The following is a 25,782-nucleotide window of genomic DNA, read 5'->3' as shown; positions in this document are numbered from 1 at the left end:
GGGTTATAAATATTTGTATCCTTCCATTCAACAAAAAAGGTGAATAAACGTTTCTAGAGAGTTTTCTCTGGACTCATTGCCAACCCCCTTTGAATACTTTAGATGGATTCTTGAGTGTTCATCTATGGTTTATCAATCAAAGAATACGTTTGATTGTGGCGCCTTTCTACCAACCTTAAATTCATTTTGAACGATCCCTGATCGAATTAGATTTCATCCCTTATACCAAGATTCGTTAACCATATGATTAACGGGGTTGAGATTCTTTTGTATCCATAACCTGGTCAAGACAGATCCTTTCGCTGCTTGATCGATGATTTCTTCTTGAGCAGTCCTTGGAGAATCATGTTCATATCAGATACTTTTCAAACTGACAAATCATGGAGGGCCAGAAGACCATTAGAAATTATTCATTTAGATATTTGTATCCTTCCATTCAACAAAAAAGGTGAATAAACGTTTCTAGAGAGTTTTCTCTGGACTCATTGCCAACCCCCTTTGAATACTTTAGATGGATTCTTGAGTGTTCATCTATGGTTTATCAATCAAAGAATACGTTTGATTGTGGCGCCTTTCTACCAACCTTAAATTCATTTTGAACGATCCCTGATCGAATTAGATTTCATCCCTTATACCAAGATTCGTTAACCATATGATTAACGGGGTTGAGATTCTTTTGTATCCATAACCTGGTCAAGACAGATCCTTTCGCTGCTTGATCGATGATTTCTTCTTGAGCAGTCCTTGGAGAATCATGTTCATATCAGATACTTTTCAAACTGACAAATCATGGAGGGCCAGAAGACCATTAGAAATTATTCATTTAGATTTATGTACTGTGGAGGTTCCTTCTAATGGTGGTTGTAGGTATTTTATTACCTTTATTGATGATTTTAGTAGAAAAGCTTGGGTGTATTTTTTGAAACAAAAATCTGATGCCTGTGACACTTTTAAAATTTTAAAAACTTTTGTTGAAAGGCAAAGTGGGTGTTAGACTATAATTTTGAGAACAGATAGGGGTCAGGAATATTTGGTGTGTGATGATTTTTTTTTGAGGAAAATGGGATAAAGCATCAATTGACTACCAGGTACACTCCCTAATAAAATGGAGTGACAGAGAGAAAGAATATGATAGTTATGGATATGGTGAGGTGTATGTTGAAACTGAAAAATATGCCAAAGTTTTTTTAGGCAGAAGCAGTTTCCTATGCAATTTATCTGTTAAACAGGTGTCCTACCAGAAGTATTTTCAAAAAACTCTTGAAGAAATTTGGAGTGGTAGAAGGCCATTTGTTGGTCATTTCAGAGTTTTTGGGTGTATTACCTATTTCCATATTCCTGATCAATTAAGAAAGAAACTTGATGACAAGAGGGAGAAGTGTGTATTTTTTTGGTTATAGTGAAGTCTCCCATACTTACATGTTGTATATTCTTGTGACAAAAAAGGTGATATAATGAGTAGAGATGTGACTTGTGATGAAAGAGGAGTTTGGGACTAGTCAACTGGAGATTCTAAGACAGCAGAGGTGACTCTAAATTATCAGCAAGAGGATGCTAATGATGATGTTCAGCTATCACCAATTGATCAGGATCCATAGACTGAGTTAACTGGACGTCCACAACGTCAGCGACAGATGCCAATTCGTCTACAAGATTATGTTACTACACTAGATGATGTTCCTTCTAACGAAAACATTATTAATTTTGTTTTGTTTGTAGATTGTGATCTAGTTGTGTATGAGGAGGCAACCACTGATGATCATTGGGTGAAAACAATAGAGGAAGAAATTAATACAATAGAGAAACATGACACCTGGGAACTTACTTTTCTTTTAATTGGTAAAAAAAGTCATTGGAGTGAAGTGAGTGTACAAGAAAAAATTTAAACCCAATGGAGAAATTGATAGATACAAGGCGAGATTAGTGGTGAAAATATACAAGTAGAAATCCAGGATTGACTATTTTGAAATATTTGCACCCGTTGCTAGGTTTGATACAGGCTGTATGATAATTTCTCTAACTGGAGAATTTATCAAATGGATGTCAAGTCAACTTTCCTAAATGGAGTTCTTAATGAAGAAGTATATGTGGAGTAGCCAGCAGGATTTGTCAGAAGAGATCAGGAAAATAAGGTATATAGATTGAAGAGAGTCTTATATGGATTGAAACAAGCCCCAAGAGCGTGGTTTTCAGAGGTGTCCATATGAGCACACGTTATATATTAAATCTTATGCTCGTGGTGATATTCTTATTGTGTGCTTGTACATAGATGATTTAATTTTTATAAGAAATATTCCAGAGATGATTGCAGAATTCAGGGTGGCCATGATTAAACAATTTGAGATGATAGATATGGGACTCATGTCATATTTTCTGGGAATTGAAATCTTTCAATTTGATTGTGCAATTTTTATATCTCAAAAGAAATATGCAGGTGGCATTTTAAAGAAGTTCAAAACGGATACAACAAAACCAATTATGACACCAGTTGAAGAAAAATTGAGATTGACCAAGGAGGGTGCTGGTGGATATGTGAATCCCATATATTTTAAAAGTTTGGTAGGGAGTTTGAAATATTTGACTTTTACAAGGCCAGATATCAATTTTGCTATTGGTCTAATTAGTAGGTTCATAAAAAATTTACGTTAGTCACATTTGCAGGCAATTAAGAGGATTTTGAGATATATTGGAGGTTCTTGCAGTGATAGCATTTTTTATTTAGGAAATGATCCGATTGAGTTGTTTGGCTACACAGATAGTGATTGGGGAGGTGATGCAGTAGAGAGGAAGAGTACTTCAGGTTATGTATTTTTTATTGGTTCTGGAGTGTTTTTTTGGAGTTCAAAAAAACAACAGGTGATTGCATTGTCTACAGTGGAAGCGGAGTATATTGCAGTAGCTAACAGTGGTATTCAAGTTTTGTGGTTACGTCGCATACTTGGTATTCTACAGCACAAGCAGGTTGATCCTACGAAAATTTATTATCATAGTAAGTCAACAATTGAGTTGTTCAAGAATCCAGTACTTCATGGGCGTAACAAACATATTGACATCAAATATCACTTCATACGTGAATTAGTTCGAGAGAGAGAGATTGCAATTGATTATTACAGAACTGAAGAACAAGTGGCTGACATTTTCACCAAAACATTGAAGACGGAGATTTTTATCAAGTTGAAGAAGTTGTTTGGTGACAGGTGCCGAACCTGTACAATAATAAATACCTACTCGAGAAAAATACAGATTTTGTATATAGCGGTGAGTAGGGTCGAATCCACAGGGACTGGGGATAATTCGTTTCTTCTAGAGTTCAAAGTATGGGGGGTTTTGGATTAAATGCTAACTAAATAAATTAACTGCAGAAAAATAATTGATTAAGAGAAATAATTAAGGGAAAACTCTAGCCAAGGGTACACTTCAGAAATGGTTCATGCACTGATCATTGATGCAGAAATAATTCCAACATTTAGTAATAGATTGGTTATAGTTGTCATGCACGCGATAAACAACCAACCCTTCCTTAATTTATCGATAGCTAAGGTACGACCGTTAGCTATTTCTCTAACCCAAAAACAACCCTAGGTACGACCATAGGATTTAATTTCTAGATTGCATTAATAGTTAGAAAGGCCCAATCCTAACCAACAAACACGCTACGAGGGTTTGTTTAAACTAGATCATATGCTCCCCTGACATAAACCCAATTACGTCAGTTGCTACTGAGATAGAGATAACGAACAATTACGGATTCAATTACCCCTATTTAGCAAAAATAGCCTATATGAATAATTAATTATTGCGCACTAATCAATCATACACAAGGCCATAGCAATTAAAATCAAGGAACATATAAATACCAATAAATGAAGAAAATAATTAAAACAGATTCGATCTCACAGTAATTGTCGAACCAAATCGTCAGTTGTCCCCTTGACTAGAAAAACTTAGTCACGCCTCATGAGAAAATCTTCCCGTTGGAGAATATTGTCGAACACCTGGCGTGTGTCAGAGGCCAGTCAAAAGAAAGAAAACTAGAACTAAACTAAAAAACTAAAACTAAAGCCCTCGATGTCTTTTGCTTCTGTACGTTGTCCCCTTTTAAAGCAACAATGACTAAAAGCTATCTAGGTAGTCCCCACCCATGTGGACAAAGCCTCCCAAGTACTTCTTGTTCCAAGTCTCTCTACGTTGCTTTCTTTGAAGCCCAAATGACCAAATGCCTTTCACTAGCTTGTGGTCCCCCACCAATTCAAGGGCCTAAGGATTGAAACCCTTAGAAGTCTCCATATTTTTCACAAAGTCCCTCCTTTTTGGTAGTTTTCTGCTTCATTCCTGAAATTGATTCCAAATATCAAATATGAGTAAATATCAGCAATTAACACAATATTTGTCAGGGATAGAAGGGAAAATTAATAATAAAAATACTAACAAATTATACTCTATCAATTCCCCCCACACCTGAATCATGCTTGCCCTCAAGCATGAGAACAACAATTGAACACCGAAATTTAATAATGGCTATTGCTCCAAATACAGTATTGCCAAGATACCCAGAAAAACATATATCAAGCTTCACAAGTTAAGATCCAAGAAAAATCACCCCGGTTAGCTTCCCAACCACCAACTCCTCCAATTTAAAGCAAACTAATCTAAGAAAAAGGAATGGTTGCTCACATTTATCAGCAAATGGTCCAACTATTAACCAAAATCTCGACATTAAGATCACAAACCGGCAAGCTGACTTATTCACATACTAACACAATCTTTATTTTATTTTTTCCCCTTTTTTTTGTTTTTTTCTTTTTGAGTAACAAAAGACTTAGTCTATAGCCCTTAGAGCCTTTTGACGCGAACTCCAACATTTGACAGATGGAGGAGCCCGGTTACTCAGCTCTAATTGCTACGGGACCACGCACTCATAGTAACTACTACCTTTTGACGCGAGAATCGACACTTTAGGTGAAGATCCCCGGTTACTCAGTAGTAACAACTAGTGGAGTACAGTCACCTCTTATTTATGATAACATACCACAATAACTAGAAAATATCACAAAAATAACAGCAGCCAGCCTCAAATTTCCAAACATGGAGAACTAAAATTAATAATTGGACCAATTCACATGAAAAATGCCAACAATCATTCCCTATGCCTAGAAAAGTTAACCAAAAATTGAAAAAGTTAAGCAATTATTGCTATTCACCAAAGAGATATTCCTGAACTCAACCACATCAACTTGATACCTTTTTATTAATAACACTTAGCAATAGCAGAATTAGAGACAACAATCCAACATCAAACTTGGTATTCAAATAAAAAACTGACCACTAGGAAGAAAGAAAAGGAAATAAACGAAAAATAGAACAAATAACAACGAAAATAAAGGAAAAGAAAAAAACTAAAAGCTGAACACCAGAAATACCAGCTGTACCACAGCTCTCCCCCCCACACCTAAATCCGACATTGTCCTCAATGGAGATCATAAAGTAAAGAAAGCGAATAGGACAACTACACTTCCCTGAATACGTGGTGGAAGGTCTCGGGCGGCTATGGAATAGGTGGGAACGGTGGAGTGAAAATGGTGCTACGGTAGTGCGCGGCAGTGAAAGATTGTAGAGGGAAGGAGAGCTTCGACGTGCGTCTTGATCCAGGCGAACTAGAGTGCAACAGAGAACTTCAAACCAGCAAATTTCCAGACAATGCAGCAGTTTCAATCAATGGCCGAGGACGTCCAACAATGTGCTTGAACGCAGTCAATTCCAACGAATATGGCGATCAAACAGACTAGAAGCGGTAATAGAGTCTAAATAAATCAACAAATCTCAACAAATGAACCCAATTCTACCCAAAATCGCAACAAATGTTCTAAAGATTTAGCAATTGAAATCAATAGGTAAAATACTCCCAGCAAGTCAATTAGACGCCACCAACAGCAATAAGCAAAGGACGTGGCACAGTAGCCCTCCAATTCAACAAACAAACGCAGAAAATACCCAACCAAAGGCACTTCAAAGGACGCAAGACAGAAACTAGCAAAATAGAACTCAAGTGATACCAACAGGGATACCAACAGAGCAATGAATTCAATTGATTGAAGCGAGTGAAACGCAACAAATGTCACCAGTTGGACAGTCAAATACCCAAGTCAAACGCTCAAAATTAGCAATTTGGCCAAGAAACCAGCAATTCCAGCAACTAATGGTAAGAATCGAGAGACAGTTCAGGCACCAAAACTCAAGAATCGAATAGGCAGTCCAGCACAGAGGATTAAGAAATGGAAAGCAACACTGCAACCAGTACCACTGGTGCACAGACAGGGAAGAATTAAATTCAACGGCAGCAACCCAATCACAGGAACTTAAACTTTAAAATAAGCAAGAATCTTCAATTAGGAGCCACAACGATAGGCCAAAAATCTCAACCAGTACCACTGGTGAGTCACAGGGAAAAACTAAAGCAAATGGCCAACTCAATAATGTAATCGATGCCAGAAAATATCCCCAAACGAAACAGCAAATAAACGTAATTTTGTCTCAAAATTGACCCTAGAAAATGCCCAAATTACTTCCTGGTTTCAGCCATCACAAAACCCCCGAAAAATGTGCAAAATCTAGCAATTGATGAACCAGGAAAACACTAATCGAAGAGGAAAATACAATACCTCCACCTGTCAATTTGGACAGGTGGGAATGGCTCGAGTAGCGGAGCAGCAACAGTGAAGAGGTTGGGGTAGAGTGGCGCAAGCTGGTGGTGGACCTCGAGGTAGAGAGAGAGAGGGAAGAGCTGACGGCGGCCGCGAGGTGGAGTTGCGCGAGCTGGTCTGGTTGTTGGCGAAGTTGACCGCTGGCGGAGGTGATGGCGGCGTGGACTGGTCAGCAGCGGGCGTCGGCTCGTGGAGGAGGTGGACTGAAGGGCTGGTGGTCTGCACAGGTCGCGCTAGGAGGATGGTGCGCTGTCTGCGCGCGCGAGCTGGGATCAGTGGTGGCGTGCGGCTAGCAGTGGCGGCGCTGTCGAACAAGCGGCTGCTGCGGCTGGCTCTGCTGCCCTCTGTTGCTGGTCTGGGCTGCAGGCGAGGCGCGCGGATGGATCGCGCCTAGGATTTCTTGCGCGCTGCTAGCGCACGCCGTGGAGGAGAGGGCGGCGCGCGCTGGTGGATGACTGCGCGCCTGGTTCAGCTGGTGGGCCGCCGCTTCTGGTGCTGCTGCGGGATCGCCTGGCAGTGGCGGACGGTGCGCAGCGACGACAGGAAGGCAAAGGAAGAAGAGGAAAAAGGAGTTGGCGGCGGCGGATGGAGGAGCTATGGTGGTAGGAGCGTGAGTGAGGTGAGGTGTTGCGGCAGACACAAAGAGGAAAGAAGGAAGAAGAAGAAAGAAAAAGAAAAGAAAGAAAGAAGAAGAAAAAAAAAGAAAGAAAAAGAAAAATATTTTTTTTTTTTGGGATTTTTTTTTTTAAATTGAATTGAGATTGGAAAATTCGATTTTTGAATACCAAAACTGAAAATGAAAAAGGAAATTAAAAAAAAAATTTTTTTTTTTTTTTTGAAAGTGAAAAATTATTTCCTTTGTTTTTTGGTCGTCAAACACCGCGTGGGCACGCCAAGATTAGAGAGCATCCATTGACTTCGAGAGTTACCTTACGCACTTTAACGCGTGCCCTCCTCGCGTGGGCACGCCAAGATTACCTATCTTGATCAGAGTTAGAAAACATCAAGAGTGACTAGTACCCACGTGAAAAAACACATAATTAAATAATTAAGCACTAAAATAATAAAATTAACAATTGGGTTGTCTCCCAAAAAGCGCCTTTCTTTAATGTCTTTGGCTAGACATTATCATGTTTTGCTCATGGAGGATAAAATCTTGTGGCTCGCTTCAATGCTTCATCTTCAATATGATCCTGGTAACCCTCATAGATGGAGTAATCTTTGAACACACGAGCTACGGTCTTCCATGGACTAGTTGATGGCGCCAAATAATCAAGCATTGATCGCAATTCTTCATCCACTCCTCCATCAAGAGCATTCAACGGTTCAAGATATTTGACCATAGCTACTCTTAACTCATTCCTGCCATGAGACTCAAGAACTTCCGCTATAACAAAATCAATCTCATTAACAGAAATCATAGAGTCAGAGTTAAGAAAATGCGGGTTAGGGAATGGAGATGGTGTCATCACATTTGATGATTCTTCACTGGATTCTTTCACTTGAATGGGTTGCGGTTGGGGTTCCATTTCTTCCTTTTCGACTTCTTTTTCAACTGCATCTGTACATCTCTCTTCTTGAAAATCTTGCAGCTCCTCATCACTAGTCAGGCAAATTGCACTCTCATTTTCAACAATGGTTTTCGAGGGCAATTCTTCAAATTGAGACGCCAGTCGATTTATTCTGGATGTCAATAGACACATTTGATCTTCCAGATTACTCATTGCCTCCTTCATCATCTCATTTCTCCTTTGTGTCTCCTGTTGGAATTGATATGTATTAATAGCTATTGATTCAACTATTTCTTCAAGAGACATACCTGACATAGATGACAATTCTTGAGACTCATACTGCTGAAAATTCATTGGCCCCGTTGTATAATTATAATCGGAGTTATCCCACCATTCTTGATCATACTCGTTTGGATTAGGGTTATACCACGTTTGAGACCAGGGTGAAAAATCTCCATAATTATTGAGGGGGACACTCAGATTATCTTGATATTCGGGGCACATACCGGTTGAATGATCCCTGGCATAACAAATTTTACAGGTTGCAGCAGCCATTCTTTCTCTAATAGAGTTTAATGCCTCTGAATATGCAAACTTAGCAAAAAAACTAGTCTCATCGCCTTCCCCGGAAACAAAATCCAGACTATCACCAAAATATGGAGTGTTAGAAGCCATAACCTATATAAAAAAAATATGAGAAAAATAAAAAAAAATAAAAATAAAAACAAGATGAACTCAAAAAGAAAAAATTAATCTGACACCAGTCCCCGGCAACGGCGCCAAAAATTGACAGGTGCCGAACCTGTACAATAATAAATACCTACTCGAGAAAAATACAGATTTTGTATATAGCGGTGAGTAGGGTCGAATCCACAGGGACTGGGGATAATTCGTTTCTTCTAGAGTTCAAAGTATGGGGGGTTTTAGATTAAATGCTAACTAAATAAATTAACTGCAGAAAATAATTGATTAAGAGAAATAATTAAGGGAAAACTCTAACCAAGGGTACACTTCAGAAATGGTTCATGCACTGATCATTGATGCAGAAATAATTCCAACATTTAGTAATAGATTGGTTATAGTTGTCATGCACGCGATAAACAACCAACCCTTCCTTAATTTATCGATAGCTAAGGTACGACCGTTAGCTATTTCTCTAACCCAAAAACAACCCTAGGTACGACCATAGGATTTAATTTCTAGATTGCATTAATAGTTAGAAAGGCCCAATCCTAACCAACAAACACGCTACGAGGGTTTGTTTAAACTAGATCATATGCTCCCCTGACATAAACCCAATTACGTCAGTTGCTACTGAGATAGAGATAACGAACAATTACGGATTCAATTACCCTTATTTAGCAAAAATAGCCTATATGAATAATTAATTATTGCGCACTAATCAATCATACACAAGGCCATAGCAATTAAAATCAAGGAACATATAAATACCAATAAATGAAGAAAATAATTAAAACAGATTCGATCTCACAGTAATTGTCGAACCAAATCGTCAGTTGTCCCCTTGACTAGAAAAACTTAGTCACGCCTCATGAGAAAATCTTCCCGTTGGAGAATATTGTCGAACACCTGGCGTGTGTCAGAGGCCAGTCAAAAGAAAGAAAACTAGAACTAAACTAAAAAACTAAAACTAAAGCCCTCGATGTCTTTTGCTTCTGTACGTTGTCCCCTTTTAAAGCAACAAAAGAAAGATGACTAAAAGCTATCTAGGTGGTCCCCACCCATGTGGACAAAGCCTCCCAAGTACTTCTTGTTCCAAATCTCTCTACGTTGCTTTCTTTGAAGCCCAAATGACCAAATGCCTTTCACTAGCTTGTGGTCCCCCACCAATTCAAGGGCCTAAGGATTGAAACCCTTAGAAGTCTCCATATTTTTCACAAAGTCCCTCCTTTTTGGTAGTTTTCTGCTTCATTCCTGAAATTGATTCCAAATATCAAATATGAGTAAATATCAGCAATTAACACAATATTTGTCAGGGATAGAAGGGAAAATTAATAATAAAAATACTAACAAATTATACTCTATCATTGGGCATGTCCAAATTAGAGGAGTTTGGTTTAAGGGAGTCAATGTAGAAATATAAACCAAACTATGATTGATTGGTTAGTTTTATTTATTGACCGCATGTCACTTGTTTATTAGCTAGTTTTCTTGGCAAGTCTAAAGTTGGCTACAAGGGATCAAATCCCATAATGTTAGTCATAGTAGAATTAGAAGTCTTGTGTCTAGCTATTGTACAAAGTAGCAGTTGCCTTTTGTTTTTGGTCTTTGTGCATAGCCTCTGTGTTTTTCGTTCTTCTGTAGCCGCAGCCTTCTTTGAGTAATAGAAAAAAATTTCTTTCCTTTACCTCATATATAAAATTCTTGAGATTGTTCCTGTGGGTTTATGTGTGATTATCATTTTGGATCCATCAAAATAGCTCAATGGAGTAAGATAAGATTTCAGAAAAGTTTGGTGATTAATCGTACACAATACCTTTTTCAAAGAACTTGGTTAAAGAAAATTAAAAACATACTATTATGTTGTTGTGAGGTTGACAATCAAAATATTAGGGCAAATTATATTTTACCCCCCTGTGAATTAGCGTTTTTTACATAACCCCCCTATGGTTTCAAAAGCTATACATAACCCCTTCATAGTTTGGATTAAAGTGTCAAACTGACGGAAATAATCATTCGTAACCGAACTTCTAAAAATGTTGAAATTACCCTTATAAATACATGACACACTAACCCCCTTATAGTTTAATACTTTACCATATAATCCCCTTATGGTTTACTGCTTTACCATATAACCCCCTTAGTTAATAAATAATTTTCAACTTTACGTAAGGGTATTTTTGACATTTTAGGTGACTCCGTTACCAATGATAATTTCCATCACTTTGACACTTTAATCCAAACCATGAGGGGGTTATATATAGCTTTTGAAACCATAGGGGGTTATGTAAAAAATGCTAAACCAAATGGGGGTAAAGTGAAATTTGCCCAAAATATAATTGCGAACTTTAGCGTTGAAAAGATGTTAACATATCGTGACAACATAATCACTTGTAATATCAAAAACACAAGGATGACGTAAAAATGCAATCCAGTCCTTCCCATGACCGCAGAATCAAATGATCATCTCCCATGGGCAATTGGCTGTATTTCTTGATTTTGGAGGCTATAATATGTAGTTGTCAACATAATATCACCGCCACCGGAGGGATTGGATTGTTCTTGATGATCAATCAGGGGCTCAATCTCTTCTTGGTTTAAAGCTTGAGAACCTTGAGTCCAAGTATGCTTTGATGTGATTCGCAGCCCTACCAGTTCCATTGCTACTTCTTTCATGGAAGGCCTGTCGGCGCCTTTTACATTTAGGCATCGTTCGGTAGCACAGCAACTTGTCTCAATTGGTCAATATTCTCATCAGACGCGACAGAATCTTCAAGAATTTGAAACAGTCGATTTTCTTTCATCGAAGAAAGGAAATGATTGCTTAAACTTATCTCACCCTCTGATCTATTGAAGCATACGGGCTTTTTCCCTGTTAGTAGCTCCACAAGAACGACTCCAAAGCTATAAACATCACTTTTCTCTGTCAACTGAAATGTTTGGAAGAATTCAGGGTCCAGATATCCTCGAGTTCCTTGCACCACTGTAGATAGTTGATCTTGATCAAGAAGGCCCAATCTTGAAGCACCGAAATCGGATACTTTTGCTGTAAATTCCTCGTCCAGAAGTATGTTCGTGGTCTTTATGTCCCTATGGATGATGGGAGGTGAAGCAGCGGAGTGCAAATATGAGAGGGCTTCTGCAGTTTCTGCACCTATTTTCAGTCGGATGTCCCAACTAATTTCACGTGCCCGCTTCTTGTTGTGTAAATGGTTAAAAAGAGTGTCATTGTTGATAAATTCATAAACGAGTAAAGGTACCTCTGTCTCGAGACAACAACCAAAGAGCTTAACTACATTTTTGTGGTTAATTTGTGACAGAATCACAACCTCATTGATGAATTGCTCAATTTGGTTGGGATCAACTGTTTTTGACTTCTTGATAGCAACTTCTTTGTTGCCTATTAGACGACCTTTGTAGACTATCCCAAAACCTCCTTGACCAATAATGTTACCGTCATGGAAGTTGTTTGTTGCCTTCTCAAGATCTCTGCCACTGAAAATTCTTGGGGCATTTGAGGATTCTTCTTGTCCATTGAGTCGCTTTTGTAGGAGTAGCCCTCCATTTTCTCGAAAGAATTTTTCCTTCAACCACATCATCTTTCTTTTCTTGGACACGTACAAGCACCAAGAACAGACCATTAGCAGAACCATAGTGCCCACAGCAACACCTAAGACAGTGTTGTTTAACAATATTTATAGGAAGAAAAATCCCAGAAAAGGAAGGAACGAGAAGGAACATGTTAAACTGCGCAGGGGTAAAGCAATATTCAACTTCGAAGTATAATACAACTGATTATTATCAAGTTCATATCAGTGAAATTGTTGATTATATTTCTCAACAAGATTTAAGCTAGAGTTTGTCCCTGGTTTATTGCTTCGGCAATAATAGAACGCTTCTCTATATGTGATACTTTTAACTGATAGGCAATGTGAAAAAATGTCTACTCTAGAATTTTTTTTTTCTTGTTCACTTTAATGGAGACTTCAAACCGTACAATAAGGGAGCAAAAAAAAAAGAAAAGACTTGAATTCGAATTAAAAAGATAACATCACTTGATTAATGTGTCTAATCATCGAATTGGTCTTGTGCTACATACTCTTAACTCTCTTTAGTTTGCATATGTGATGGATCATGGACATGGTATATATTGACTTTGCGTTGGCTGAATTCGAGGCCAAAAGTAACCCTGGTTAAGAGGTGGTCGAGCTTTGGACATTGACTCAGTTAGGTAGTTTTGACTCGGTCTACTCTAGGCTCTAGCCCTTTTCAGGTTGCTCCCAATAATCCTTACCTTATGTAATTGTCCAAAAACATGAAGATACCTATGTGTGGTTTGTGATCATATGTACTACCCATTTTCCATGTCACCACAACATATTGATTTATTATTTAGGATAAAAATTGAAGCAATATATAAGCAATAGGCTTGTCTAAATACAATTTTTTTATAAAAATTATTTTGCACAGATCATAAATACGTTTCTTAACCATTTTTTATTTTTCAATCATATTTATATTTTACATACATCACAAGTAATACTAATGTTTATGTCAGTTCAATGAAGGAGGATAAAAGCTTGGACTACCCCATGTGAATCTGTGTGTGTTTTCATAATATGAGCATAAAATCACCAAGCTTAGTTAATATCCCTACTTGGAATTTCAACCATTAATCTTGGCTTTCTGAACAATAATTCCTTAAGAAATGGAAAAAATTAGAAAAGTGGGGCTTGTGTTGATCGTATGTGTATGTGTGTTATAAACAAAATGCAAATTAAGCTGATCTGAGAACGGTAATTTGCGTTTTGGCCAAGCTTGGTCTTTGTGCCTATCTGTATAATACTTGGGAACTTTGGTAACACAAAAGACAAACTATTACCTGCAAGAATACCAGCCACAAGTGCTTGATAACTTTTCTTCGGTTTAGGGATGCAACCTTCTCTCCCTTTTCCATCATCTTTCTGAAGGTACCCCTTCGGGCAAGAGCAATTGTAGCCTCCTTCGAACGTTTTTGCAAAGTTTTTTGAATTTGCAATAATTGGTCTCTTCTTTTTGACATTCATCAATATCTGCATAACGTTACCCCCAAAAAAAAAATCATGTTGGATCTATCACGGATTTGTTTTCCTTCTTCTTTTAATATTTTCTTTAAAAAGTAAAAATCATTTTTCAAAAGTAAATCGGACCATGTTTGTTTGGATTGAAAGTTCATTGGAAAAAATTTTTAGTATTATTTAGTATAATATTTTTTTAGTGTGATGTATATGATATAAAAAGTTGATTAGAAAATTTGTTTTGTGAACACTAATTTTTTTTCCAAATAACCCTAACCAAATTCTTTTTTCCATGGCACAAAGTCAAAAAGTAAAAGGGTTATCTTAATTTTATAAAAAGGAAAAAATTCAAAATCTTTTTTAATGTATGCAAATATTGATGTAATTTTCCCGGGAAAACGTAGGTGTGTGTGTGTGTGTGTTGTGTGTGTTTGTGTTGGGGGCGGGGGGGTGGGGGGGGGGCACGATGTAAAGGTTAACTAACGCAATGTAAAATGGACAATGATGCGTCAAAACTTGATTGTCCAAAGTGAAGTAGCAATCATGATATGCCCCAAAAAAAAAAGGTAGCAATGAAACACGTACCTTGGCAACCAATATTTGGCAAGTAAGGATTACCTTCATAACCCTCGTTGCAGAAACAACGATATCCCCTGTAATTACCTGCTCCATTTACACAATAGGTATTTTGCTGACAAGCATAAGTAGTCGAGTCCTTTCTTGCTGTTTCACACGTCTGGGTTTCATCTCCAATCCCCCAGTCAAGTACCATAGGAAGTTTGTCTACCCCCCGTAAATTGGTAAGGTTGTCGAAAGTAAAGTTGAACTTACCTTCTTCAACAGCAAAGGCAAAGCTACAAGGACTGAACTCTTTAACATATCTATTATTGAAATAACTTCCCGCTTTCAACTCGAGATTTGTCATTCCTTGCGGGATTGATGTCTGGCAGCATCCACCGCCGGACGAGGAACCATTAACCACGGCAGACGGGTTGAAACACATGGTGATGCACCCAATAGTTTGATCTACAGTAGTCCCCTTGACAGAGTGGAAGCTTTGGAGAAAACCATAGGTGTCGCAGCCAACTGCTGTGAATTTGTTAACGGTACTATTGATTGTGAATTCGGGAAATCGGAAAGAGGGTTCATCATCAGATGCCGGTTGATCAGGACATTTGCGAGCTACAAACTTCAGAATGCTCAATTGGCCTTCAAGGGATATTTTTGTGACGTTAACGTTTGAGTCTTGCAGAAATAATTTGGGAGGATTATAAGAATGGTAACAAGTGACTGCAAAGTTGGACTCCAGATAACAATCTTTTGTCATGCCAAATGGGTACGGGATCTTTATATTTCCGCAGGTATCACTGCAGCCATCCTTCGCTATGCGTAAATGAGGGTATGCTGCTGCCGGGGCGATAGCTGGCTTTAAGGACACCATCAATATGAAAAGTATAACTTGAGCAAATTTCATAGCTGGGGAAGCTTTGGACTGGGATGGCTGCTTAGTTTTGGGATAATGAGGTTTTAACTTGTATGTGGTGTTCTTGGAGGAGGCCATGTTTTGATTTATAGAAATATCAATCCACTATAGCTTTGGAGGCCAAACAAGTCTTCAGAAGTCAATGCATTGTGGAGTAAAGACCGGGAAGTTGTATCTGAACCTGCCCGGAGAGTGTACTGATGGGACTCGTCCAAGGCAGCAACGCCAACTAAAAGTTCACTTTAATAATTCTGATATCGTGTGATATGGGATCCACAAATATGAACATGTGATGAATGAAAAATACAAATATGCTACGCTACATCAAAAATTTTCTCCCCAAAGTTAAAGCTATTGGGAACGTTCAAAATTCAATTAATGGAATTTCATTGAAACAGAGTTAAAAGTGAAAAAGTGGATCATTTACAATCTATCATTAACAACAATCAAAAAATTAAATAAACTCATTAAAATGATATAAAGGAGAACAACAAATCAATTGAAAAGTTGCAAAGTTTAATTAAATGACATAAAAGTGAATTTTCAAGTATGTCACCCAAATCTAACGGAAAGACAAAAACATTGATATTGATACAAAATATAGTGTTCTTGGGACAAAAGAGGCCTTGCTGCTTGTGCTTAATTTGTTTTGGTGACAGTATAGAAAAGGAATATAAAAAGTTTAAATATTGAATATTAAATTTTTGATGCAATTATATTTATTTTTTAGTTCAAGGAGAGATTTTAAACCTTACAAGAGGGAAGAGGAAAGGGGAGGGTTTAAGAGTAAAACTAGGAATCTCACAGTTCCATCAATTATATTTATTCCAACAATTGAGTTTTTCAAAGGTGTGTGTGTGTATATATAATATATATATATATATATATATATATATATATGTAAACATCATGTTCACGGACAAATTACATGTTGCGTTACTAGTTTCATTAATGTATTTCTTAGAGATGTTTTCTCTATTTAACATTTTATTTCCCAAAAACTAACACTTGCCACCTACATACTAACAAGGTTCAGTGAGCATTAGACAAACCGCATGCGGAATCTAGTAATAACTAGTATCATATAGGCCGTTCTAGTGCATGGAATGCTTTTTTTTCTTCTTTTGGATGACAATATGATATGTTAAAAAACCTAAAAACCAATAATTGACAGCAAGGAATTATAATTTGTACAAAATTCTCATCTAAATTTCATTAAGAATCTCAATGAAAAAATTCTTATTATTTATCAATAAAAAAGGGAAAGGAAAGCAAATTCATGAGTAATTAGACTACAACAAGAAAAAAATAACTATGAAACAACCAAAAAAAAATTATTAGGTAAAAGAAAAATTAAACGCGGAAAGCCTTTGAAGGGGTTGGAATTTAGGAACGGTTTCCTCCTTCCTGGAAAAAATTCTTGTGGAACGTAGTAGTTGCAATTATAATCAATATTATTCAGCAAACACAATTCGATGGCAACAAGAAATAATACATAAAGTTCGGATGAAATTGCTGAGTCTCATGGGCCACACATAATCATCCAGTTTTTCCAAGATGCGATGGTTTCCAGGAGTAGCAGAAAGTTCGAATGACCACAAAGATATGAATGACCACGACTTTGTCTTCCAGTGGAATCTTTGGCCTTGTAATATGGAGTTGAATCGTCTCTTAGTACTGTACAACCTCGCAGCTGGTTAAAAGTCTTTAAGTCTTTGCAACAAAGTCTGGACACGAAAATGCATCTTTTTGGTAAATTACTACTCTGCATCCATTGGCATCACTATGTAGATAGTCAAATTGATATGGTGACCACTTTCCAATGTTTTACACGACGCGGCCGAAATTAATAAAGGCCCAGGGCAAGAGGAAACCCGTAATAGAAAAATATTTTCACAGTTCAAGACTTTCTGCTTGATTACTTGGGCTAGTATTTTGGATGGATGCAGCATACCCCCTAGCACAAGTTTTGCTACGGTGCTCCTGAGAATATGATATTATGAAACGTCTTAATTCATTGCCACAAATCGCCACCTTCCCTACATCCCGCTGCCCATCTTCCTCGTACCAGTAGTTCTATTTTTTGTCCCGTGCCCGTCCTTTGCCTCCCGTAACTAGCCCCAGCATCTCCCTTATTTTTCTTCTACTTCAAAAGTTCGCAATTTCCTCATGTTTTCCCTCCAGACGTCCTTCACTGGGTTGGGCACTATCTCTTGCAATTGGGTTTTTTTTTTTTGTTCTCAATTTCCACTACTCATTCAACATAAATCAGTTTTAATTTAGTTAAGAGCTTTCTGGATATTTTTAAGAGCTTTCAATAAATAAACTCCAAGGAGAAAGCTGTCATATCAGTACAGTGGGAATGGAGGTTTAGGCTAATAGTGAGAAGGTGCAGCATCCAACAGGTTGGTGGTGCTGTCATATTCTCCTTTGATTTAATCGTGATTTTTACGCCAACTCAGTCGTATGTTATGCTTAGACCAAATTTATACCATTTTACGCTAAATATTGTAAGAGTTACATAACCCAGCAGAACTGAACTACAATTCAACTTGAGAGGCCTTGGATCAAATAATCTACTCGCACACAATCAAAATTAGTTGCGATAAAACTGCTGAAAATTCAACTCCATTTGACATTTCTAGGAGGAACTCGTAATAATAAATGAAGAAGTGCACTAGAACTCGAAAGTCGAAACTTGCCGCTCCAGGACACCTTATCATTCATCTCCCACCAGCAATTGGTACCATCATATGCTCCATTATGCTATGACTCTCAGTATGTGTGCAGCTAGAATCACCACTGTCGACATGAGCTTTTGTTGATTGCATACCAAACAAGGAGGCCTCAGCGTCGGTGAAATCAATCTTAGAAACTTGAATTGGAGATTGCTTTGCTCTTATTTCCAATACCTCAAGTTCTCTTGCTATATTCTTCATAGATGGTCTTTCATCACCTTTTACACTCAAGCAAGATTTCGCAATCATTGCAACTTCTTTCAAAAGCTCAATACTTACATCGCACATAATGTTGCGATCAAGAACCTCGACCAAGTGACCACTTTTCAGTGAAGAAATGAAATAATTTGCAAGAAACTTCTCTTCCTCCACTCTATCCAATGATAATGCCTTCTCACCTGTCAGTAGCTCTATGAGAACTACCCCAAAGCTGTAAACATCACTTTTCTCTGTCAACAAACCTGTTAGCATGTACTCGGGGTCCAAGTAGCCAAATGTTCCTTGCACCATTGTAGATACTTGATTTTCATCTAAAGGAGCCAATTTTGATATTCCAAAGTCTGTGACTTTTGCAGTGTAGTTTTGATCTAGAAGTATGTTTGCCGATTTGATATCTCTATGGATAATCGGTGGTGAAGCTACTGAGTGCAAATATGAGAGAACTCCAGCAATTTCTGATGCTATTCTTAATCGGTTATTCCAAGAAAGATGATGTGATTTTGTTGTGCTGCTTAAATGCTCGGAGAGAGTACCATTGTCGATGAACTCATAAACAAGTAATGGCACTTCCGTCTCTAAGCAACAACCTAGAAGTTTAACGACATTTCTACTATTAACTTGGGAAAGCATAATCACCTCATTAATAAATTGATCAAGTTGATTTTCGTTAACTTCTCTGGACCTCTTAATGGCAACAGTACAAGAATTATGGTCTACTAAGATTCCTTTGAAAACTGTGCCGTATCCTCCACGACCAATAATTCGAGTTTCCTCGAAATTATTGGTTGCCTTTCGTAGTTCTTCAAGAGTGAAAATTCTAGCAACATTTGTGTTTCTTCCTTCTTGAGCCAGTCGTTGCTGTAGAATTAATCCACCATTTTTCCGGAAAAACTCCTCCTTCAATCTGTTTTCCCTTCTTTTCCTCAATTCCAAACACAAATAAAAGCAGCAGAAAAGTAGAATTGCTGTGCCTATGCCAACACCTGTTGACAAATTTGACTGAAAAATTAGCAAATGATGAGATCTATCGGATACTTTGCAGCTAAAGACTCTAATTTTGCAAGTGATTATCAAGTTTCATGTTCTCTCACTACCTGGTAAAGAAATGAATTAGGTTTCTTTCTCTCTTATACTATGATTAGTTGCCATCTTAAACCAAATGGAACGGGTTTCAAGAAATCTTCATTTTATTTTAATTTAATACTCTCATGATACAGCACATATTTATCACACCACTTAAGAGATGGTTCAATCCATAGTGATAAATTCTCCTTTGCTTCTCCAATCATTTCAAAGTGTAGACTAACCCGAAAGAATCATAGACCAATTTATTTGGTCAGGACTGCAGCCATCTCCACCTCTCCCATCACCATGATACCCTTTGAGACAAGGACATGTGTAGTTGCCCAATGTGTTGTTGCAAACACTATTCTTCGTACAATTGCATAGAGTTGGATCTTGGCATTCATTAATATCTGTAGAATTCAATAAAAAAAATAGAAAGCAGAAGCATAATTTGAAATGTGAATTGAAACACACATATACATACTGGTTAATTAGACGAGTTTAACAAAATTTTCGCACATACCTTGGCAACCATCAGGGAGATATGAGTTGCCTTTGTATCCTTGATTGCAAGAACAACGGTATCCCAACCCCTTTAAAGGTTCGTAACAGTGACTGTTTTTACCAGAGCATGCATAAGAGGTCGTGTTTCTTTGGGCAACTTCACATGACACCTCCTCAATGATCCAATCGGCCACGACGGGAAGACTTAAATCATCGCTTAAGTTGGTGAGGTTATTTGCAGAAAAATTGAAAGCCTTCTCTTCGACCACAAAAGCGTAGCTGCAAGGATTGAAATCCCACACGTCGGTGTGGTTAGTAAGACTGGTCAAGCTCACATTAATATTCCATGCCCCTGGTGGGATATCAGTCCGGCAGCAACCGATGCCAGAACAAGAGCCATCAATTACGTCTTCCTTATAATCACAGAAAGAGACACATCCAGTTGTGTAGCTCCGGTTTTGACCAAAACCATAAACTATAGCCAAGGTATCACAGCCAACGACAATGAATTTGTTAGCTGTACTATTGAAGGTAAAGCGTTCAGATAATGCCATCCATGGGGAATAGTTGTCAAATAAACTTCCGTTTTCATTATAGCAATCAAATGCTATATACTGCATAAGGTACACCTGACCTTCCAGAGATATTCCTGTGACATTGATTGTACTGTTGTGCAGAACTGGTTGAGGGACAGAGGTTGAAGAGTTGGTGCAGTTGATAAAGAAATGTTTGTCAAGGTAACAATCTTCTGTAATACCGAATGGAAATGGAATGCTTACATTTCCACAATGATCTTTGCAGCCGGGCATCGCTATAGGAAATGTTGGGGGTGTCAAAGTTGAAGCGGAAGAGAGCATCAAGGCAATTACGAAATGCAAGAGCATTGGTAAAATCAACCGATTGAAGCCCATTAGAATGGTTTTTCAAAGAAGCAAGTTCCCTTTTACGGAAGAGAAAGTTGCAATTGTTAATTGTGCACTACTAAGGACTTCGAACTGACGATAGGGTCGTTTTATAGGCATTCCAAGTAAAAGGAGGACTTGAGTCAGTAAACGCACAGAAGGCCTACGCATTTCACAATTGAAACGTCTTCTGTAGACCCCAAATAGGACGGTTGACTTCAAATGAATGCAATCAAGACTCAAGACATAAAGGACTGTTTGTTGGGCAATAATTTTGAGCTTTATTTGTGTACGGACTACGGAGTTCATTGGACAAGGGGCACGGACAGTTGCAGGTGCAACCGTTCCGGACGGTTTAGCTCATTTTCAACTGCGCGTAATTTTCTTTGTACATCGCATAACTTTTTTTGCACATCGCGTAACTTTAGAGCAAATTTTTGTGGATCCCACACATGGCGTGGAAATCGAGTTACAACTTGTGATTTCAGCCGCACAAATTTTTGAGGCCAGATCATGGCCATTAACCGTTCAGGGGCGGTCATACTGATGACCGTCCCTGCCTAGAGCTGTTAAACGAACCGAGCTGTTCGGTAGCTCGGTTCGTTTCGGCTCGTTCGTGTTCGTGAAAGGCTCGTTCGAAATTTTAAACGAACCGAGTTCGAACGAATTTTTTTGTTCGATTAATAATCGAGCGAACACGAGCATGTTCGCGAGTTTTAACGAACGTTCGCGAACATGCTAAACGAACGTTCGCGAACACGAACATGTTCGCGATTTTTTAACGAACGTTCGCGAACATAGACATAATTATCATTTAACAAATTTAGGGTTAATTTTATGGCTGGACTTTTATATTTGGAGGGCAAATTTTTTTATTTTATTTGTTGTTTTTATGTTAATGTTAGTTATATAGTTAATGAATAATAGAATTTAGTCACTTAGTACATTAATTATTTTTTAGAATGATTAATAATTTGCATGGCATATTTAAGGCATAAAATAATTTGGATTCGAGCATTTCGAACATGTTCGCGAACGGCTCGTTTATGTTAAACGAGCCGAACTCGAACACGAATTTTACTTAACGAACCGAACACGAACACAGGTTTGGAGTTCGAAAATTAACGAACGAACACGAACGTTGTTCGAACTGCTTAACGAACAGAGCTCAAACATGAGATACTCGGTTCGATTCGTTCGATTCGGTTCGTTTACAGCTCTATCCCTGCCCCATTGCCCCATTTCCGAGTTTATTGGGGATGCTGTCACAGTAGTCTCTGACGACATTGAGGTCCACGTCTTTACGGGGTTGCTCATGCTAAAGACATAATGACCCTGCAAGGGAAGACTTTCAAGTCCACCCTGGTCTTTCCATTTATTAACGTGAAAAACAATAAGGGAACCGATTCTGTAGACCCCAAATAGGACGGTTGACTTCAAATGAATGCAGTGAAGACGTAAAGGACTATTTGTTGGGCAATAATTTTGAGCTTGATTTGTGTATAGAGTTTACTGAGGAAGCTGTGACATTGAGTGGTCGCTGACGACATTGAGGTCCACGTCTTTACGGGGCTGCTCATGCTAAAGACATAATGACTCTGCAAGGGAATACTTTCAAGTCCACCCTGGTCTTTCCATTTATTCACGTGAAAAACAATAAGGGAACCGATAAATTTTTTCTACTTGATATGAGAAAAAATTCATAAATGTGTTTTTGGATGTAATGTATGTCATGAAAGTAATTAAGATATATGCTTCGACCTATGAGGTTTTAGTCTAGTGACTAAGAGTGTATTTGATAAAATTAAAATTTGAAAACTGAAATTTGAAATCTGAAGGCGGAATTCGTTAAATTATTAAATTGTTAAGGACCATATTTGATATATTTGAATATATATTATATTAAGTGATACATGATTAGCTTATCACTTAGTTTTTTTAAAAAAAATTATCTAGAAAATTCGGTGCCACTTAATTAAATCAGAAATTCGATTTTTTGTTATCAAAAGCGTTTGAACATGTGAAGATATGAACTCACTTAGTTTAAATATTGAATTAGGTTATCAAATAGGGGCCTAGGATCGAGGTTCCAGAATTTAGAGGGTTTGGGTTCAAATCTTTCCTCCCTACACCCGCTTCTTAAATTACTTTCTCTTTTACTCAGAAAAAATTTTAAAAAAATAAAAAATATATGCTTAGAATGAAAGGATTAAAGAGTAGTTAAAATATATTGCCTTCGTATCCTTGATTGCAAGAACAACGGTATCTCAACCCCTTTAAAGGTTCGTAACAGTGACTGTTTTTACTAGAGCATGCATAAGAGGTCGTGTTTCTTTGGGCAACTTCACATGACACCTCCTCAATGATCCAATCGGCCACGACGGGAAGACTTAAATCATCGCTTAAGTTGGTGAGGTTATTTGCAGAAAAATTGAAAGCCTTCTCTTCGACCACAAAAGCGTAGCTGCAAGGATTGAAATCCCACACGTCGGTGTGGTTATTAACACTGGCCAAGCTCACATTAATATTCCATGCCCCTGGTGGGATATCTGTCCGGCAGCAACCGATGCCGGAACAAGAGCCATCAATTACATCTTCCTTATAATCACAGAAAGAGACACATCCAGTTGTGTAGCTCCGGTTTTGACCAAAACCATAAACTATAGCCAAGGCATCACAGCCAACCGCAATAAATTTATTAGCTGTACTGCTGAAGGTAAAACGTTCAGATAATTCTATCCATGGTGACTTCTTGTTCAATAAACTTCCGTTTTTATTATAGCAATCAGATGCTATATCCTGCATAAGGTGCACCTGACCTTCCAGAGATATTTCTGTGACATTGATTGTACTGTTGTGCAGAACTGGTTGAGGGACAGAGGTTGAAGAGTTGGTGCAGTTGATAAAGAATTGTTCGTTAAGGTAACAACCTTCTGTAATACCGAATGGAAATGGAATGCTTACATTTCCACAATGATCTTGGCAGCCGGGCATCGCTATAGAAAATGTTGGGGATGTCAAAGTTGAAGCGGAAGAGAGCATCAAGGCAATTACCAAATGCAAGAGCATCGGTAAAATCAAACGATTGAAGCCCATTGGAATTGTTTTTCAAAGAAGCAAGTTTCCTTATACGGAAGAGAGTTGCAATTGTTAATTGTGCACTTCTAAGGACTTTAAACTTACGATAGGGAAGACTTAGTTAGTAAACCCACAGAAGGCCTACGCATTTTACGATTGAAGCTTCTTCTGTAGACCCCAAATAGGGACGTTTTATAGGCATTCCAAGTAAAGGGAAGACTTAGCCAGTAAACGCACAAAAGGCCTACGCATTTTACCATTGAAACTTCTTCTGTAGACCCCAAATAGGACGGTTAACTTCAATTCAAATGAATGCAGTCAAGATATAAAGGAGGATTTGTTGGGCAATAATTTTGAGCTTGATCTGTGTATGGAGTTTACTGGGAAGCTGTCACACTAGTCTCTGTCGACCATGGGGTCCACGTCTTTACGGGCTTGCTTATGCTAACGACATAAAGACTCAGTAAGGGAAGACTTTCAAGTCCACCCTACTCTTTCCATTTATTTACGTGAAAAACAATAAGGGAATCGATAAATTTTTTCCACTTGATATGAGAAAAAAAATCATAAATGTGTTTTTGGATGTAATGTATGTCATGAAAGTAATTACGATATATGCTTCGGCCGATGAGGTTTTAGTCTGCTTAGAGTGTATTTGATAAAATTGAAATTTGAAAACTGAAATATAAAATTTGAAATCTGAAGGCGAAATTTATTAAATTATTAAATTGTTAAATACCATATTTGATAAATTTGAGTGTATATCATATTAACTGATATGTGGTTAGTTTATCACTTATTTTTTAGAGTAAATTTTGTTTAGAATATTCGGTGCCACTCAATTAATTCAAAAGTTCTGCTTTTTGTTATCAAATGCGTTTGAATATGTTAAAATCTGAATTCATTTAATTTAAATATTGAATCGAGTTATCAAACGAGGGCCTAGGATTGAGATTGTAGGATTTAGAGGCTTGGGTTCAAATCTCCCCTCTCTTCCCCCACTTTTTAAATTTCATTCCTCTTCTATTAGAAAAAAAAAATAAAAAATAAAAAAAAATATATATGCTTAGAATGGGAGGATTAAAGAGGAGTTACAATTGACTGAAAATCTCGACTCAAGATACCAAATGGGTATGGGATCTTTACTTTTCCAGAGGTATCAATGCAGCCATCCTTGGCTATAGGAGGGTATGTTGCTGCTGGTGTGATAGCTGGCTTTAAGGACACCGTCAACGCGAAAAGTATCATTTGAACAAGCTTCATCACTGGGGAAACTTTGGACTGTGATGGCTATTTAATTTTGGGATGATGAGTTTTTTTTGGTGTTCTTGGAGGAGGCCATATTTCAATATATAGATCCTTCCCTGAGCAAAGCCACCCCAACATTAGAAAGTCACTCATCCTGAAATTGACTTGGCAAGTTCACTTGAATTATTCTGATACCGTGTGGTATGGGATCCTGAACGTTACTAATTGCATTTCAGCGCTATTTCTTTTTTAACACTATGCCATCTTCTGTATATCGACTCTTTTCTTTTTTTCGTCATTTGTGCTACAATTGCAATATCAATTCATATGAGCACGAAACTCCAGTCATCGTGGTCCAGGGAACGGAATTTTATCAACTCTTCTGTGTTGAAAATTGTGGAATCAAGAAGAGATCAGATGACTGACTTTTCCTGTATCACCTCTCTAGATAATAGAAAAATCGCCAGTAGAAAACTTGGTTTTTTTGTCCCATTAGTTTCCCAGCATGTACCCTACTACCACCACTTCCAAACAAATGAACGAAGAATTGCAGTTATAGTAGATGAACAAAATAACCTTAAGATTTACCACGTAC

At 37.8% G+C, this 25,782-nt stretch overlaps 1 protein-coding gene and 1 pseudogene across 1 annotated transcript; both read right to left on the bottom strand.

Annotated features, from left to right (window-relative positions):
• Positions 1 to 11,191: 11,191 nt before the first annotated feature.
• On the bottom strand, positions 11,192 to 15,583 carry LOC113750230 (annotated as a pseudogene).
• Positions 15,584 to 17,928: 2,345 nt separating this feature from the next.
• LOC113748930 (wall-associated receptor kinase 5-like) lies at positions 17,929 to 20,936 on the bottom strand. Its single transcript, XM_027292529.1, has 3 exons — positions 19,979 to 20,936; positions 19,698 to 19,865; positions 17,929 to 19,373 (listed from the first exon to the last, which is right to left on the bottom strand). The coding sequence occupies exons 1-3, from the start codon at positions 20,868 to 20,870 to the stop codon at positions 18,157 to 18,159; spliced, it is 2,277 nt and encodes a 758-aa protein (XP_027148330.1). The 5' UTR covers positions 20,871 to 20,936; the 3' UTR covers positions 17,929 to 18,156.
• Positions 20,937 to 25,782: the final 4,846 nt, after the last annotated feature.

This window comes from Coffea eugenioides, chromosome 10 (assembly GCF_003713205.1).
Source record: "Coffea eugenioides isolate CCC68of chromosome 10, Ceug_1.0, whole genome shotgun sequence".
Classification (NCBI taxonomy): domain Eukaryota; kingdom Viridiplantae; phylum Streptophyta; class Magnoliopsida; order Gentianales; family Rubiaceae; genus Coffea; species Coffea eugenioides.
Note: the sequence above shows the minus strand (reverse complement) of the source record. Positions and strands in the feature narration are given on the sequence as shown.